Genomic DNA, 15,630 nt, shown 5'->3' on the forward strand with positions numbered 1-15,630 from the left:
TCATTCGAAATGTTATACGAATATAATTTTATTTGAATAACACGCAATTCAGATACTACTGCTAATAGTCTAAAGTTTTCACAGATTTCTTTCAATTCTTATTATTTTCATATTACACAATACATATTTAGAACAATTAGGTACTTTGAATCTAACAGATCCATGTAATTAATATTCTGATAATCTAACTGAACAAATGGTCGATGATTTTCATTGTCGACTTTTTTCATTGTTTCACATCCTTTGAACCTGAATAGAGAGGTAAAGCATCGCATTACACATGCTTTCATATTTAAAGTAAATATTACTGTTGCATGCAAGGAGACCTTTAATGACAAATGCCAGTATTATTCCTAGTTCAGTCACTTCCATGTTTTTTTAGCTTCTATGATGACAAAAATAATGTGAAATTTAAACTGTCTTTTCTAAGAAGAAATTTAACAGGAAATACGTTTTATAAATGTGAAATGAATAAAATCATCAGAAAGTCATTGGTAAAGTCGTTAGCGCTCTTGACTCGCTTTCGTAATTTCGCGCGCAATTTTTACCATGAACGTATTACGGCTACGGAGAAACTTGCTATCGTATTTATGGCTGGTTCGACAAAAGGACGTTTGAAAGAGGAACTTGGTACATGAGGGGCTCCCACCGCGGATACCACATCACTGTTGTAAAGACTGCTTTCTCCAGAAATTCTACCGCGAAAAAACAACAGAAGGTCTCAATTTTCAATGGAAAGTTGAAAATTTTTATATGCACATATAATATTACACGCATATGTGTTTGTCACAGCTTCTAGAAATTGTAACATGAAAACAAATGACGTGTACGCTCAGTTTATCAGTCAGCAATGATAACGTGTAATAATTTTTTATTCGGAGTTAAATAACAAAAACATAATTAGGCAAGAATACATTTGATTATCTTATTTATGAATAATTATATTTTTCTATTAGATTTCACCGATGCTTTCTATACTGACACATACATTTTTATCTGAAATTGTACGTATGTAATACATTATTTCATTTAAAATTGGTTGTACATATGTACATATGATTTATAATATGACAATGCAGACCGGTATCAATTTGTCTACATACATTTTATTCTTTATGTAGCTCAGCATTTTAATAGCTTAAAACTAAAAAACTACAATTATAGAAAAGATTAAACCTAATCAATTGTTTATTCATACTATGGATTTTAAAATAATGTAAATATTTATTACAATTGATGTAAATATGATGTGTACATACAGTGACACCTACGTTTTTGCAAGCTCTTCGGCCGCAGCGCGCTCCGTTGACGACGATAGGAGTAGAAATTGCTTTTCTCTGATTGGTTGACGAATCAATTCTAAGACAGGATTCACTGCGGATTAGATACACAGTAAAATGGTGGGGATACAAGCGCTTCTTTAGAGAGGGAGAAAATCATGCAGGAGTAGAGATATCACTGATGTAGTGAATGTGAATCATTGCGTATGTGTACTTATAGTTCCAACATGACCAGTAGAGGGCAATAGAATAGAAATTTAAAAAATGTCTTTAGCAGCAACCGTAGTCGTTAGTGATTAATGTTGCGAATACGTAAATATCATAGAAAACAAGTAATTCCTATTCAGTCTGACTAAATATAAAAGACAAATGTTGTTCCTCAATAAGAAAAAGTTGATTTGTAGTCTCTTCTTCGAAAAGAGCTAGTGTGGAAAGTTCTGTGATAGTATTGTTTGCAAATAACTGTACAGAATAATATGATATTCTATTACATTTTTACATTGTAATATTTAATTTATTTAAGAAAGTTTTAGTACTGTTACAGGAATTAAATATAAAAAATACCAATGCATAAAAAACTAATCACGTGCGATCTTATAGATTTAAATAGTCCTGATAGAAAGGGCTTTAGAGGTTGTAGACTTGCGTCGCCTTTGATACCTGTTCCCACAGATGCGGCAGAGAGTAATTGCAATAGTCATGTTGACAAAACAAGTTCTCTAGTGACTGTAAAACGTGATAGTTTAGAGAACAATCCTTTTGATATGGTGCTGCATAAAACAACAGAGTACATACAAAAAAAGGATGACCCATTTGAAGTGGTTTTGGAAAAGGCACTTAAATCAAAACATAAAAAAGGTGCATCATCTAGAACATGTTCTATTGACTTTACTGATGATTATATCCTAAAACGAAGAAAGAAATCTCAGAAATTAAAAATGAATAGGACATTGGATGAATCTTGGATTAACGAAGAACTGAGTCCAAAAAATATGCCTGACAACAAAATGTCTAATGTAGGTATAACATTTGGATCGAATAAATTTGACATACAAATTGATCATTTAAAACCTACAAATATATCTGCTGATTTATCAGTTTCAAAGAGTAAATGTGTTATACCTACTATACAAGTTCAAGATACTGATTTATCTATTTTAAATCAGTCCGTAATGAATGATACATTGTTTGAAATACAAAGTGATACATGTAATGACAATCAAGATAATATTTTAATGAATTTAAAAGAAGACGTATATACTATTGGTCATATTCAAACTGCTAGTACATTATTGCCAAAATTGCGACGTTCTTTTTCACAAGGAGAGAACATACTGCCAAAAAGGTCACAATGTTTAGATCGAATATCAGTGATAGAATCTGTCCAAACTGAATATGAAAACAAAAATAGCACATCATCTTCCCCTGATTTCTTAAATGAAGGTTTTTTGAAAAGTGGTAGTATTGGAAGTTCTATATTTACAAGTATATCAAGCATTTCTTCCATAGCTCAGTCGTCAAATTCTCCATCCATAATTAATACATCATTAATACTATCAAATGGTACCTTAAATAGAACATTTTTGGAGAGCTGTTCATCTGACAAATCAAATACAACAAAAATAAATTCTTCTAAGGAAGTCAGATCGACATCATTAACTACAAATGGTTTAATAAAACCAGTAACAAATATTTCAAACAAAACAAGGGCTTCTATATCTGATTTAACAGACCGACTTAATAAACTAAAAACGAAAGCTTCGGAATATCATGTGCCTGAAATTATTACAGACAAGGAGACTGAAACTATTTCTAGCCTTTCTAATGACATTAAGGAATCTGTAACTGTGATGGAAAATAATGAAAAATGTGATACAAATAACAAGTTAATAGATGTCGATCTATTTTCACCAGGATCAAATTGCAGTTCACACCAATGTAGAAATTCCATTTCAGATACATCATCTGATTCTGTGTTTCTTGTAAGTCTGCCTCTTGTAAGTCGTCTGCTCAAAAAATTAACTAAATTATAATTATTTGAAATGTGTTTATATTTTTAATTTATAGGATGAGGACAAGGTCAATAAATCAATACTTCATGAAGCAAAAATTCTTGCTAGAACTTTCGAAGAGATGGCTTTAAAGACGAGTTCAGGCTGTAAGTTTGTATTATTGCAATCAGTAGAAGTTGAAGATAATAATCGAAAAATCTGCAATACTTATTTTTATGTTTAGCAAGCACCGATGACTTGATTAGCAACAATCCATTATGGACATCTGAGTTACTTCCAGCATTTGATGATGAAGTTGATAATTTAATTGAACTGCCTACATCTCCTAATATAAATAATGTAAATTCGAGCCATGAAAAAGTTACACATTGTAAAGATAGCGTTTTACATGAAAACACGAATGACAATGTGAAAGATTTAGAAAAGGAACTAATTGATCCGATATCTACCGAGAAACGTGTCACAGCGGCAACACTTTTATTGGATCTTAAAGAATTAATTAATACAGAAAATAATACTGAAGCAAATAAATTATTGGAAAATTTGGAGAGAGCTTTGGGTATTAGTTGGGAAAGTAATACTGAATTACTAAGTACTTATCTCAATTTAACTAACAATTTAGCAAAGAGTCCGCAAAAGTTAAATAACGATTTAGAAATGAAAAATGTAACAGAAACTACTATTGAACATAGTCTAGATACTAATGTTACTGGTGATTTGTCGGAAAATATTAAAGAATTAGGTACAAATCTAAATGGTAACGATTCAAGCCTTGATAAATTTTCAGTTAATAGTCAAAAATGTTTGAAAGAAATCGATAATGAATTAAATGACAGATTAAGAAATGACAACGAAAAAACAAAAATCGAAAATGAGAATGAAGATTCTAATGCTCAAAATACAAATACTGAAGGTACCACGCGCAGAGTGGAAAGCAATAATTCTGTAAATGAAAATGTGGTAATGGATCTTCTTACAAATATAGGAAAATTGTTAATTGGACAGCCTCAAGAATACGCTACTGTTGACTTCCTTAAAAAATTTGGAGATGTTCTACATTTGGTTTCCGGTAATATTAATGTAAATGAAAATATAAAAACGAATACCAATGATGTAGAAATTGTACAAATATCAAAAGGGTCTAAATTGAAGTATGAAAATAAAGCGAATTCTTCAGTTTTGTCTAAATCTGTCAATAGATTAAGTTTACAGATGGAATCAAAGGTACATATCTTACTATGAGGAAAAAGGTACAAACGTAATACATCTAAATCGTTTGTTTAATTTTATAGAAACAGTCAACTGGCAAACCTTCACCGAAAAGGAGCACATCGATATCTCAAATTCTGCCAGTTAAGACAATACCAAGTCCGTTATTGTGTCAGAGGAAAAGTACAAATCAACTCAAAGATGTTGCAAAACGATTTTCCAGTGATCCTGGTTTTATTAGTCTAGTGACGAATCAAAAAGTTATCACAAACGATAATAAATTTAAATCGGTGCAGGGTAATATTAATCAATTTGCAAGATAAATGTAACGAAGTCATAATACAAAATTAATGAATTATTTATGGTTATTTTTAGACGTAGAAATAAAATCAGACACAAATCTTGAGAAAGAAAAGACTGCAGTGGTTGGAACAGTTAAAAGTAGGTTGAAAAAGAAAGTTGGTGGAGATGTCATAAACAAAAAAGGGCCAATGAAAGCTACTCTTCCCATCGGAAATATGCAAAAAAAAGGTATATTGATAACAGTTATCACTTTTTAAAAGCAACGCTATTAGATTTCTTAAAATGAGTTTTTTGTTTGATAGAATCCTTCAATAAAAACATGAACTCCACCACTGATACCACACCTCCTAATGCTCATAAAATAATTAGTAGTACTCCTAACCCTACGGTTACTAGAAACATAGTAAAAAAACCTACACGGCCTTTGAAACCTGTAGCTTCGTCGACGCCGGATGCGCAAAATTCAAAAACACGAAGACTACCATCGCATACAAGTAACAATACAAATAAGCGCAACAGTACATGTGATGTTTCGCCTGTAACTACACGGCTTAATGTTAGTAATAGTGATGGTGTTAATAGTAGTCCAAAAAGGTATGACCAATATATTTACATTTATATTTTTACATAAGAGTTATAACAGTGATTTATTTATTTAAGGACTGGCAAGATACCATCATCAAGGAATACAACTCCTAAACGCCGTTCAGTGGATTCTAGTATTCCAAGATCTCAAACTCCTCCAGTCAATAAAAAATTAAATTCGTCGCTCAATGTTAGTCATCACGAGCGATTGATCGAATCACCACAGCGTTCATCGTATAAAGTATCAAATTCGCAAAAAAATTCACCGATATCCTTAAGAAGGAATGGTAATAATACACAACAAAGTCCTCTGAGAGACAATAATAAACTCGCACATAAAGTGAAGCCAGTAAACTTGGTATATATTATATCTCATTGCGATAACACAAAGCAGTTAAAATGAATGTGTGTAATTAATATAAATTTATTTCTCAACAGATCTCAAAAATTCGACGACACAGTGTTGGTAATAATGTAATGGAAAAAGAAAACGCCTATATTTAAATTCTGAAGAAAGTGATCTCATTATTAACGATGGTTATATAATTGAACTTTTAGCGTGAGCATTTTTTACTTTTATAACTTTTGTACTTATGTATTATTTTACAATAAAATATTTGTTTCAAGTATAAAGCGACTATTATTAACTTTTTAATACGCTATTGTGAAGACACTTATATTCTTCCTTTTCCATTATGTTATAGAATAAATATATTAATTTATCAGACTACTGATCATGTGTATCAATTTCCTTGTTAAATACATGTAAAGATTTTGGTCGGCTACTATCGAAAAACATAAACTTATATATTAAAAATGAGAGCGTTTTTTAAACAATCGACTCGAAAGAAAAGGTATTTAAACATACCACGTGCCACACGTAATTTAAGATTTGCTTGCGATCTGTTGCGTCAGATCCGTCTATCTGAAAACAGGCTCAAAAGGGAGCTACGCTACTCGGCCGGGAACGAGGACACCAGCGCTCGGGAATGGCCGATACGTCACGGTCGTTTCTGGAAACACAGAAACAGTAACGTATCACGCGCTAAATCATTGACAAATTTTCTTCACGCTTTTCCTTTTCATTTCGAGCGGCAACAAAATACATTTCGTTTGGCATCCCATGGTACATGAAATCTTAATACAATTATTTGCTTTTATGGTACTACAACGAACATCCGAAGTCCGCGAAAGATATTCAATTTCAAATAGGAACAGTACAAAATCTTCCGAAAGAAATGAGAATCAATACTCCGTAGAGAAAAGTGTAGTTTCCCTCGTTTTGTACAAGTGAACGTTAAAATGCTCCGAGAACATAATTCCATGGGAACCGTTCGCTAGGAAAGGAATAAGATTGTTACAAGAGGGAAACGATTAAGATTAAGTCGATGAAAGCGATGCGCAGAAGCCGGTTCCTTGCAGGGTGCTGGCGCAGGTATCGCCGCACCTGCACGGACCCGTCCCCGCAAAAAGTGCGCTCCGCGTGCTCCGTACTCCAGCGGCGGTCCGTCCACACTCGCGTGTAGCCGCACCCGGCTTGGCGCTCCCTAGTTTTCGCGAAATAATTCGCAGCTGCAGCCGCGAGGAAGGCTGATCGTCGGTGTAAACGATTCTTTGTGAATCGCCGGAGGTGACAGTATTAGTGAGGTGAAGTGCGCCACGATTTGTACGGAGTTCGATCTTTTTGGGCGTTCTGTAGGAAGGAGAGCTGGCGCGGCGCGCACGAGAGGCCGCCTCTAGAAAAAGAGCGCGTCTCGCGCGTTGCGCTACATTGGAGTACGCGATGCTCGGGAAAGTATATCAGCAAACGCAACGAATTCGAAAGGAAAACGTAATCACGCTGAAAACGATAATGATCGAATAAAGGTGCGTCAAAGTTTTACAAGTCGCGGATCACCGAGAAATTTTGGCCGGTCGAACCGGGAACAAGAGAGAGAGAGGGAGAAAGAAAGAAAGAGCGAGGAGGCTGGCGCGCGGCGAGGCCACCTCGGTAAAAGACCGCGTCTTGCGGGTACGGTGGTGTGCTGCGGTGCCTATTGTGCGATACAGTCGTTGAAGCTTATCGACATTCGTGGAATCATTATATATATCTTCGTAACGTGTGGTAAACGATAGATCGACGAAAGATTTATCGAACAAGTCAGTGCACAGTGTCAACGCGTTACCCGCGGACCTATACGGGGAAACCCAACCGGCGGCGATATATCCCGCGTGGTACGTATACGCACGCAGGCATACGCACGTAAGCACCGACACGTACGTGTGGCATGCACATTCGCAAAGCGCTGTGGACTCGTGGAATCGTCGTTTAGTCGCGTGTATCGAAGTGGCCTGTCGCGAAGCGCGCTTAACAGAGATCCAACACCGTGGAAAACGTGCCTGTCGAACGCACGCCGAAAGAGAAAGAGAGGGAGGGAGGAAGATAGAGAGAGTGCGAAAGAGAAAGATCGGTGCAGGAGGAGAGGTATCCGTCGTTCGACGATTGGCGCGTGGCGTAGACATTCGACGGTCACTTGGCACGTATGTAGTGCAATTATTCCCCGGTTATCCCGTTTCGTCCCCGTGAAGCAGACATTATTTATGGGTGCATGGATCGGTGCATTTTCACGAGCGAAACAAAAGACGTGGAACGGAACCAGAACGCCACCAGCACGAACACGGTCCCCTTTGTTCGGCACAGCGATACTTCGATAACGATTTGTTCGAATTTTAAAATCGTGCCTTACGATTATACCGGAAGGAAGTTACGTACGCGGCTAGTAAAGTACACCGACATCGAAAGTGCGTGCAAAGGGTGTGAAATGCGTCGCGCTGCAGTTCGATGTTCGATCCAGCAGCGGCGGCCGACCTGACTTTGTCAGATTGCCTCTCGACGTCGTCGCCGATGCCGCCGCCGTCATCGTCATCGTTGTGCACCTCTCGGCTTCAGTCCAACAATGGATCAGCGCAGCTGCGGTACGCGATTCGAAATCCTCCCGGTAGCGGAACAAACGGATACAAAGTGATTCATTCGTTTGCTTGCGTTTTCGAGCTGCATTTAAATCGTCTTGCTCTTGGTGATTAAAGTTAACCGTCGTGCCGACATTTCGCGCGTTCTATATGCGCCATAGATTTCGCACATTATTGACTTCGTCGATCCGTGCAATCGATAATATTGCATCACGTTAACGAGCTCCTCCGGTTGTGTTGCTTTGCAGTCAACAGGCGAACGCGTTCATTGAATTAAGAACGAAATAAATCGTCCGCATACAGTTGTAGTTCGAGACGTATACGCTTTATTATAAGACGTCGCTCGAATTTGTTTATGTATAAGCGCGATTCTGCGCTTGATATGAAACGGTCCCCGGGTTGCGTCCTACTGCAAGAATGATCGACCATTTATTCTCCGCACTGTTCCAAATGCAGCGGGAAGCTTCCGATGTTTGAGTGATCGAATAATCGATTGAAAAGTACATGTTTTTAAGTAAGATTATACAAAAAGAAAGAAAGAAATTTGATAAATTAAACGAAGCGTAACGAAGGGTAATACACCTGAAGCTGATACGCGGAGGAAAATATAGAAACTTGTCGGTCGTTATGATATCGCGCGCGAATGATACAAACACCATAAAAACGCGCAGGAAGCATTGTAAGAATCATTTCTACGTTACTATCGAACATTAGTAACATTACGCAAACATATATCTGAAAATATCGCATTATAGCGTGAAACGATTTATTGGCGTATAACAATGCAGCAACACCGGGTCGAAACACAAATACTCCACGAGGAGCAGATCCTGGAGGCGATAGATCAGTTGCGTCGCCGTAAAGCGCGACCCGACGCTGACCGCATCTGCAATTATTTATTACGGAAATTCTCCGTAGATGCACGGGACACGATAGCCGATCTTCATAGATTAATCGAAGCGGAGAAGGTGATCCAGGTGGATTACAAGGGTAACACCAGTTACCGAAATGCTTCGAAATGGTCACGATTGCAGCTTTACAAAAATCGACCGGAGGGTTTCGTGAAGGAGAAGTTGAACTCTTTGATGGTGGCGGGCGCCGTAGCCGAGCTCGTTGTAGAAGAGCCGGATTATCTCGATCAGGGTGTACCAGCATATAGGTTGGTCGAGCAGCTGCTCGATGGTGTCTCGAATCCTACTTCTCGGCGTATGGTTGAGGATTTCCTTGGGAAAGAAGTGGCTAGTGGAAATTTGACGCGTCTCTCAAACGGTAATTATTCGCTGGTGGAGACGTCTGAAATGACGTCTGTCGAACCAACGCATCGAGAATCTTTTACCCTCGAGAATGGAAACGCACGACGTAAAGAATTGCACACGGTTTCCTCGACGACGGGTGGCCTGTACGATTTCGACGAGACAGAAAACTTGACAATTACGGACTCTAGATCAAATACGCCGAGATCCTCGCGTCAAGTTAGCCCGAAGCCTGATCCACAGATCAAGAAGGAAGAATGTTTTGAAATAATTGTTGGCAGGAATGAAAACACCGAATCGTCAGTGGAACATGACTCTTTGAAAGAACAGGTATCGCTGGAGCCTTCGCAAACATCTGCCGAGGATGGAAAAGAAGAATCGAAAACCACAGACAGTCTGTCACATAACCTCAAAAGATCGTCGAAGTCTGAGCGTAAACAGCGCCTACTCGTTCGAACAGATGATCCTATGGACATAGAGATCAAGTTTGAGGATTATCGGAAAGACAATAAAGAGGACACGAATTCACAGAAAGAAAAAAGAGATGAGAGCGGACACCTTAGCGAGGAACGAGAAGACGACGATGCGGGAAGAAGTTCTACTAATCCCTCCCCTACACCGTCGAGTGTTAACGTTGGTGGTTTTCGTAGTGCTCGCAGAAAGGTATACCTTATTTAGTGTAACCAATTTATTTTATAAGTGTAGCCGATATCAATTAGTGCATTGTTTAAGTTGATAAATAGTACTTAAAAACAACTAAATATGTGTTGTAGAGAGCAAAGAAAGTATTTGATCCTTCTGACAATAATCTTGTGAAACGGAAACGTGGAAGACAGCCAGGTTCACAAAATAAAACTACTTTATCTCAAGAAACTCAAGACACTACTAAAGTAACTGTCAAAGACGGCCCTTGTAGGCAATGTAGTCTCTGTGCCAAAGAAAAGCAAGAAAGTTTGGTTGCTTGTCGAGATTGTACAGTTAGAGGTAATTATTATATTACAAATCTATCAGTAATTTTTTACATTTCATATGCTATATTAAAATCAAATTTTCTTACAGCACATCCAAGTTGTATATATAGCCCAGAAGAAATGCTTCAAAAGGTGGGTAGTAATTGGCAGTGTGAGCGCTGTAAAAGTTGTACAATATGTTGTGAAACTTCAGATGCGGTAAGTTAATATTAAGGATAATAATGTTCCTTTCTATTTTAATATGTTATGATTTATTTTATTTCTTCAGGGTCCACTTGCAACATGTTTTACATGCGATGAAGCTTATCATTATTATTGTCATACTCCACGGATAATAATACCAAAATCGAATTCAAAGTGGCAGTGCAATGACTGTGTTCAGAAGCAATATAAACCAAGTATAAACCAGAATATTAGTCTGGTTACGAGTAGACCTGATACACCATCGAATCCTGTTTTACCTCCAGTTTTAAGTCCTCAAGTTTCTCCTGCCAGAGGGTCTTCTGATCAAATGGAGGATGATGGTCCAAGAGATGGAATTGATCCAAATATACCTGATGCTTCAGATTGGACATCTGAACAAGTGTACCAGTATTTTGCAAGACTTTTTCCAAAGGAAGCTGAAGTGTTCAGACAACAGGTAATTTTGTTTATTTGTTTTTTCTTTTATTAATATCTTGTTTATTTTTAATATTTTCATTGATCATCATTCTTTTATTTATGTGTTTCAGGATATTGACGGCCACTCTTTATTATTGATGAAACGATCAGACGTTTTGAGTGGGCTAGATCTACTTTTAGGTCCAGCATTGAAAATATATAGACATGTATTGAAATTGCAAGTGAGAAGAGATGATCCAAAACTTTATTGGCTGTAAATGCTTTAATAACTTAAGTAGTTAGGATAACATTTAAAGAAGGTTGATTACTTATTGTACTGTACAGATAAATTCTTTTTACATTTAAGGATTGTGAATATTTTTTTTATTCGAGATACTTTTTCATATTGTACATATTGCAGTTATCTTGAATTAAAAAAATAATTCTTTATTATAAAAACAATAAGATAAAGTAATTACAAAAGTGAACAATGTTGTTTGTTTTCTGTCCAAATACTTTTGTATTGGATAGTTCGTATAACTTACCGTTTAATTAAGATCCCGTATTATAATAGTAGAATGTACACATTTTGTTTATTAATTGTAATGAATACTTCTAAACGGTGCTGATTTTGTTTGCCTGTTACATGTTAACGTTAACGTTCTGTTCCACAATGAAAATTCTAAAAATTGTTCTATTTAAATAAAACAATTCAAATGCGAGGAAAATAATAAATAAATTTTTGTACACCTTTGTATTATTTTTTTTTTATTTTTTACAATGTATAGCAAGATAACAAATATTTATTAATAGTACAGTAAATTTGTCAATATCCAATGTAAGGAACATGATACTTTGGTTTGAAATATACTTTCTTACACACTAACAATATCAGTATTTACAATATATGCCATACTAGATAATACACTTAACTCTGCCTTTAATTAAAAATACTATTACTATTACTTTCATAATACACATAAGAATTATACTTTGGGTGTTATTGATTGCTTTTAAAGAAATAAAAATACATAACATTCTAATTTTATCAATACTGAATAGGAAACAAATTTTTTAAATGCTTAATATAGAATAGAAATTAAATCAGTTTCTATAATGGTACACATAATATATTCAAGAACTAAAATTTGCTTACAATGAACTCATTTATCAGATGTGTTTCAGTTAGGTGCTTCATAAAAGTAACTTATGTTTTTCTGCAGTATTGCGTTCATGTTATTTACATTTATATAAATACAGTATATTCAGGAATTAACAAATATTTAATCCAATTAAAAATATGATATAATTTTCAGTAAATATAATCTGAAATATTATGATAATATCAAAGAAATTTGAGTTAGTTTTAATAATTTTTGGTAGTTATGTAAATACTTTATCACCTTCATTATTTTAAATCACATTAAATTCTGAAGAATTGCACATTTAAGAATTCATAAAATACTAGGATGAAGATATAGACATTATTACTTTTGTTAATGTATATATAAGTAATGTCTGTCGTTGATTACATAATTACACATCAATTTACACTTTGGGAGAAAATATCAAGTTTATACATTTCAGTATAATATGACTAAAGTTTGTTATGGAAAAGTCTTAAACTGTATTTCAATGTTTACAATATATCTGTTATTTATGAATTATGTGATATATTGTATCACACTTTAAAATTCCACTGAAGTAAAATAGAGCATAGCATATTTCAGAACTATTTTCAACCTCACATTGTACTATGTTCATTCCATATTTGGAATACTTTACTTTTTTCGTACGTAATATAGAAACAAAAAATAATATCAAGACTATAACTCATATATATATTCACAAACAACGTGTTAAATCATTTCTTTTATCAATAACTTACTTTGATAAAAAAATTAGTGTTTTCATTGTACCATAATATTAAATGTAATAAAGCAACAATTCTTTATATTAAAGTTTGTAATCAACATTATCTTAATGGAACATTTTTTAAATGAGTAGGTAAAAGAAACAAGCATTCAGTGGACATAAAAAGATATACATTGAAATATTCTACTATATATACATTCAAGTTAGAATACTCTTTTTCACTATTGATAAATTATACTTAGAAAAATAATATGCAATTATAAACATATAAGTTTTTTCATTCTTATTAAATGATTAACAAAGTACATAATTTGCAGTCTTGCATCTGTGCATTTTCTTTATCATTCGATGATGGTTTTGTCACTATTTTTATAGGGAAAAAAAGTTAATAGTAATAATCGTTATTTGTTTTTATAAAAAACAGTATTAATTTGTATAAAATAATTCCAGTATATATGTGTTTGTTACCATAAGTTTCCTCCAGAAAATATTTTGTATCCTATTTTATAATGTATTTTGATTTTTTTTTCTTATATATTTCAAAACTTCAATTAACTTTTCAAGGCTTTATCATTAAGTACACATTTTCAAAGCTTATTTTAAACTATAAACGTAGTCCTTTTGAAACAAAAAGCACAATTACTTTTTTAATAACTCGCAATATTCATAAAGCACTACTATACATAATGTAAACATAGTTTATTCAAAATTGTATTGATATACTTAAATTTAAATAGTTCTGAAAATTATTTGAAAGTTATTGTGTCAGAACAATTAACTAAACTTCAATTCGGGTACATCAACAATCTCTGAATATTTAGGAGGAGGTTGTTTATGCAATGGTACTTCTGGTAAATATAATGTCACAGTAGGAGAAATGTCAGACTTCTCAATAAGCATCTCTTTATAAGAATCTTTGGATTTTTCTGAACAATTTTCTAGATATAGCCAAAGTGCAAACAAAGCTGCAGCTGCAATAGCAGAAAATAAAAGCCACTGTGGTAGACCAATATGTCGCGACACGCACTGAAGCCAATCAGATCCAGGAATTGAAGCTGACTGCTCATTCTCACCAGAGTAGTCTGATGGTACACCATAATCTATTGTCTACATTATTATTAAATTAAAAAATTTATATTATTCACTATAGAAGGTAATGAAATTAAAAAACAATACTATATTCTATTCATAAAAGATCAGAAAGGATCTAGAATTTTTCATATAAATATAATAAGGCTAACAATTCTCTGATGTATTTTTATATACCTGCATTTTTTATTCTTTATTATATAAGTATTTCTTCCAATTATTCAATATAAAACTTACCCCAGCATCCAAAGGAACAGTTTTAATATATGTCTGTGGCAATCTAAACCCATTTAAATCCCACCATCCTGGGAAAAGTTCCTTACGTAAACCAGGGTCACTTAAAATATCATTTTCAGGCATGTCAGGTAACATAAAAAGTGTATTAGAATCTGCACCTTCCTCTACATATACTGCGTCAGTAAAGATTGTTAACAGATCAGAAAAACGCTGTCTGCCCATAAAATCACAGCCAGTAATACATGCATAGCGACCTTGTGGCAATGAGTATGCTTCTGCACATGCTATAAAAAAATAAATAAATATTATTATTGCTCAGACGCATTGAAGTTAAAAAGATTTATCAATAACTTGTTTGGTAAAAGAACAAGTAATCAAATCATTATATTTGATTACTCTTCTCTCATTATTGTACAATAGAAATCTATCTCACAGTAATCTATTAAGAGCTATAATATACAATAATATCTATTACATACAGGATTCGCAGGCATCTCTGGTACCATTTAAATTGTTTGGTTCAAATTCATAATGTAAGTCCACTAAATTATAGAATCTACATCCACGTTGACAGCATGACTTGACATATTTATTCTGCAAATTGAAATGTCATATTTCTGTTAACAGTTATGTGTTATCTATAGGATGTCACAATACCACTGACATGCAGAAAAGAGACATACATTTGTGAATGACAGAGGTGCTTTTTCACATAAATTAATGCACGGATCCTCGCGATTTACAGTACTGGAAAATGTATCGCTTCGCGCGACATTCACAAGAAATAATAGCAACAAAGCAATAATTTCCTTTCTTTCTTTCATTTCAGAACGTTATCTTTCTTCAAAGACAGTGCTCAATGTCTGGACCAAAATAATTCGTTAAACGGAGAAACTTCACTCGCGAGAGGTTGATAGCTCGCCGAATAATCGAGTAAATATCGATTTAATTATGGTGGGAACGCATCGCATTGGTCGAACGGTTTATCACCTATCAGAACAGACCAATGGTTTTTTGAATTACATACACACATATTAGCATACATACATTGTCTACAAAATTTTATATTTTCACTATTTCTATTACAATTAAGAATGAAAAAAGTTTGAAGTAAAACGTTATCATGCTTAATCCATTTATTCTATATATACGCTTGATCTGAGAAGTCGAAAGTTACAAAAAAATATTCTAATACCGATGACTACAACAATTCTACTATCTATTGTTATTATTATAAATAAAATGGAATATGTTTAATTAATACGTT

The 15,630-nt window shown here is 34.4% G+C and overlaps 3 protein-coding genes across 4 annotated transcripts; 2 read left to right on the forward strand and 1 right to left on the reverse strand.

Moving 5' to 3' along the window:
* The first annotated feature begins 1,521 nt into the window (after positions 1 to 1,521).
* Positions 1,522 to 6,022, forward strand: LOC117223252 (uncharacterized). The gene is made up of 8 exons (XM_033475454.2): positions 1,522 to 3,262; positions 3,348 to 3,438; positions 3,516 to 4,516; positions 4,585 to 4,798; positions 4,877 to 5,032; positions 5,107 to 5,398; positions 5,465 to 5,747; positions 5,828 to 6,022. The coding sequence occupies exons 1-8, from the start codon at positions 1,847 to 1,849 to the stop codon at positions 5,891 to 5,893; spliced, it is 3,519 nt and encodes a 1,172-aa protein (XP_033331345.2). The 5' UTR covers positions 1,522 to 1,846; the 3' UTR covers positions 5,894 to 6,022.
* An 850-nt stretch (positions 6,023 to 6,872) lies between these two features.
* Lint-O (L(3)mbt interactor in ovarian somatic cells) lies at positions 6,873 to 11,911 on the forward strand. Of its 2 annotated transcripts, none has more exons than XM_033475436.2 (5): positions 6,873 to 10,254; positions 10,365 to 10,575; positions 10,651 to 10,760; positions 10,831 to 11,202; positions 11,294 to 11,911. In XM_033475436.2, exons 1-5 carry the CDS (start codon positions 9,121 to 9,123, stop codon positions 11,438 to 11,440), a joined length of 1,974 nt encoding a protein of 657 aa, XP_033331327.1. In that variant the 5' UTR covers positions 6,873 to 9,120; the 3' UTR covers positions 11,441 to 11,911. The 2 variants fall into 2 exon arrangements, with proteins under 2 accessions (XP_033331327.1, XP_033331328.1); XM_033475437.2 differs by having other exon boundaries at positions 10,651 to 10,694.
* A 2-nt stretch (positions 11,912 to 11,913) lies between these two features.
* Positions 11,914 to 15,330, reverse strand: LOC117223250 (transmembrane protein 59-like). Its single transcript, XM_033475452.2, has 4 exons — positions 15,047 to 15,330; positions 14,843 to 14,957; positions 14,364 to 14,647; positions 11,914 to 14,144 (listed from the first exon to the last, which is right to left on the reverse strand). The coding sequence occupies exons 1-4, from the start codon at positions 15,185 to 15,187 to the stop codon at positions 13,812 to 13,814; spliced, it is 873 nt and encodes a 290-aa protein (XP_033331343.1). The 5' UTR covers positions 15,188 to 15,330; the 3' UTR covers positions 11,914 to 13,811.
* Between the last annotated feature and the right edge of the window lie 300 nt (positions 15,331 to 15,630).

The sequence above is a fragment of the Megalopta genalis genome, chromosome 5 (genome assembly GCF_051020955.1).
Source record: "Megalopta genalis isolate 19385.01 chromosome 5, iyMegGena1_principal, whole genome shotgun sequence".
NCBI lineage: Eukaryota > Metazoa > Arthropoda > Insecta > Hymenoptera > Halictidae > Megalopta > Megalopta genalis.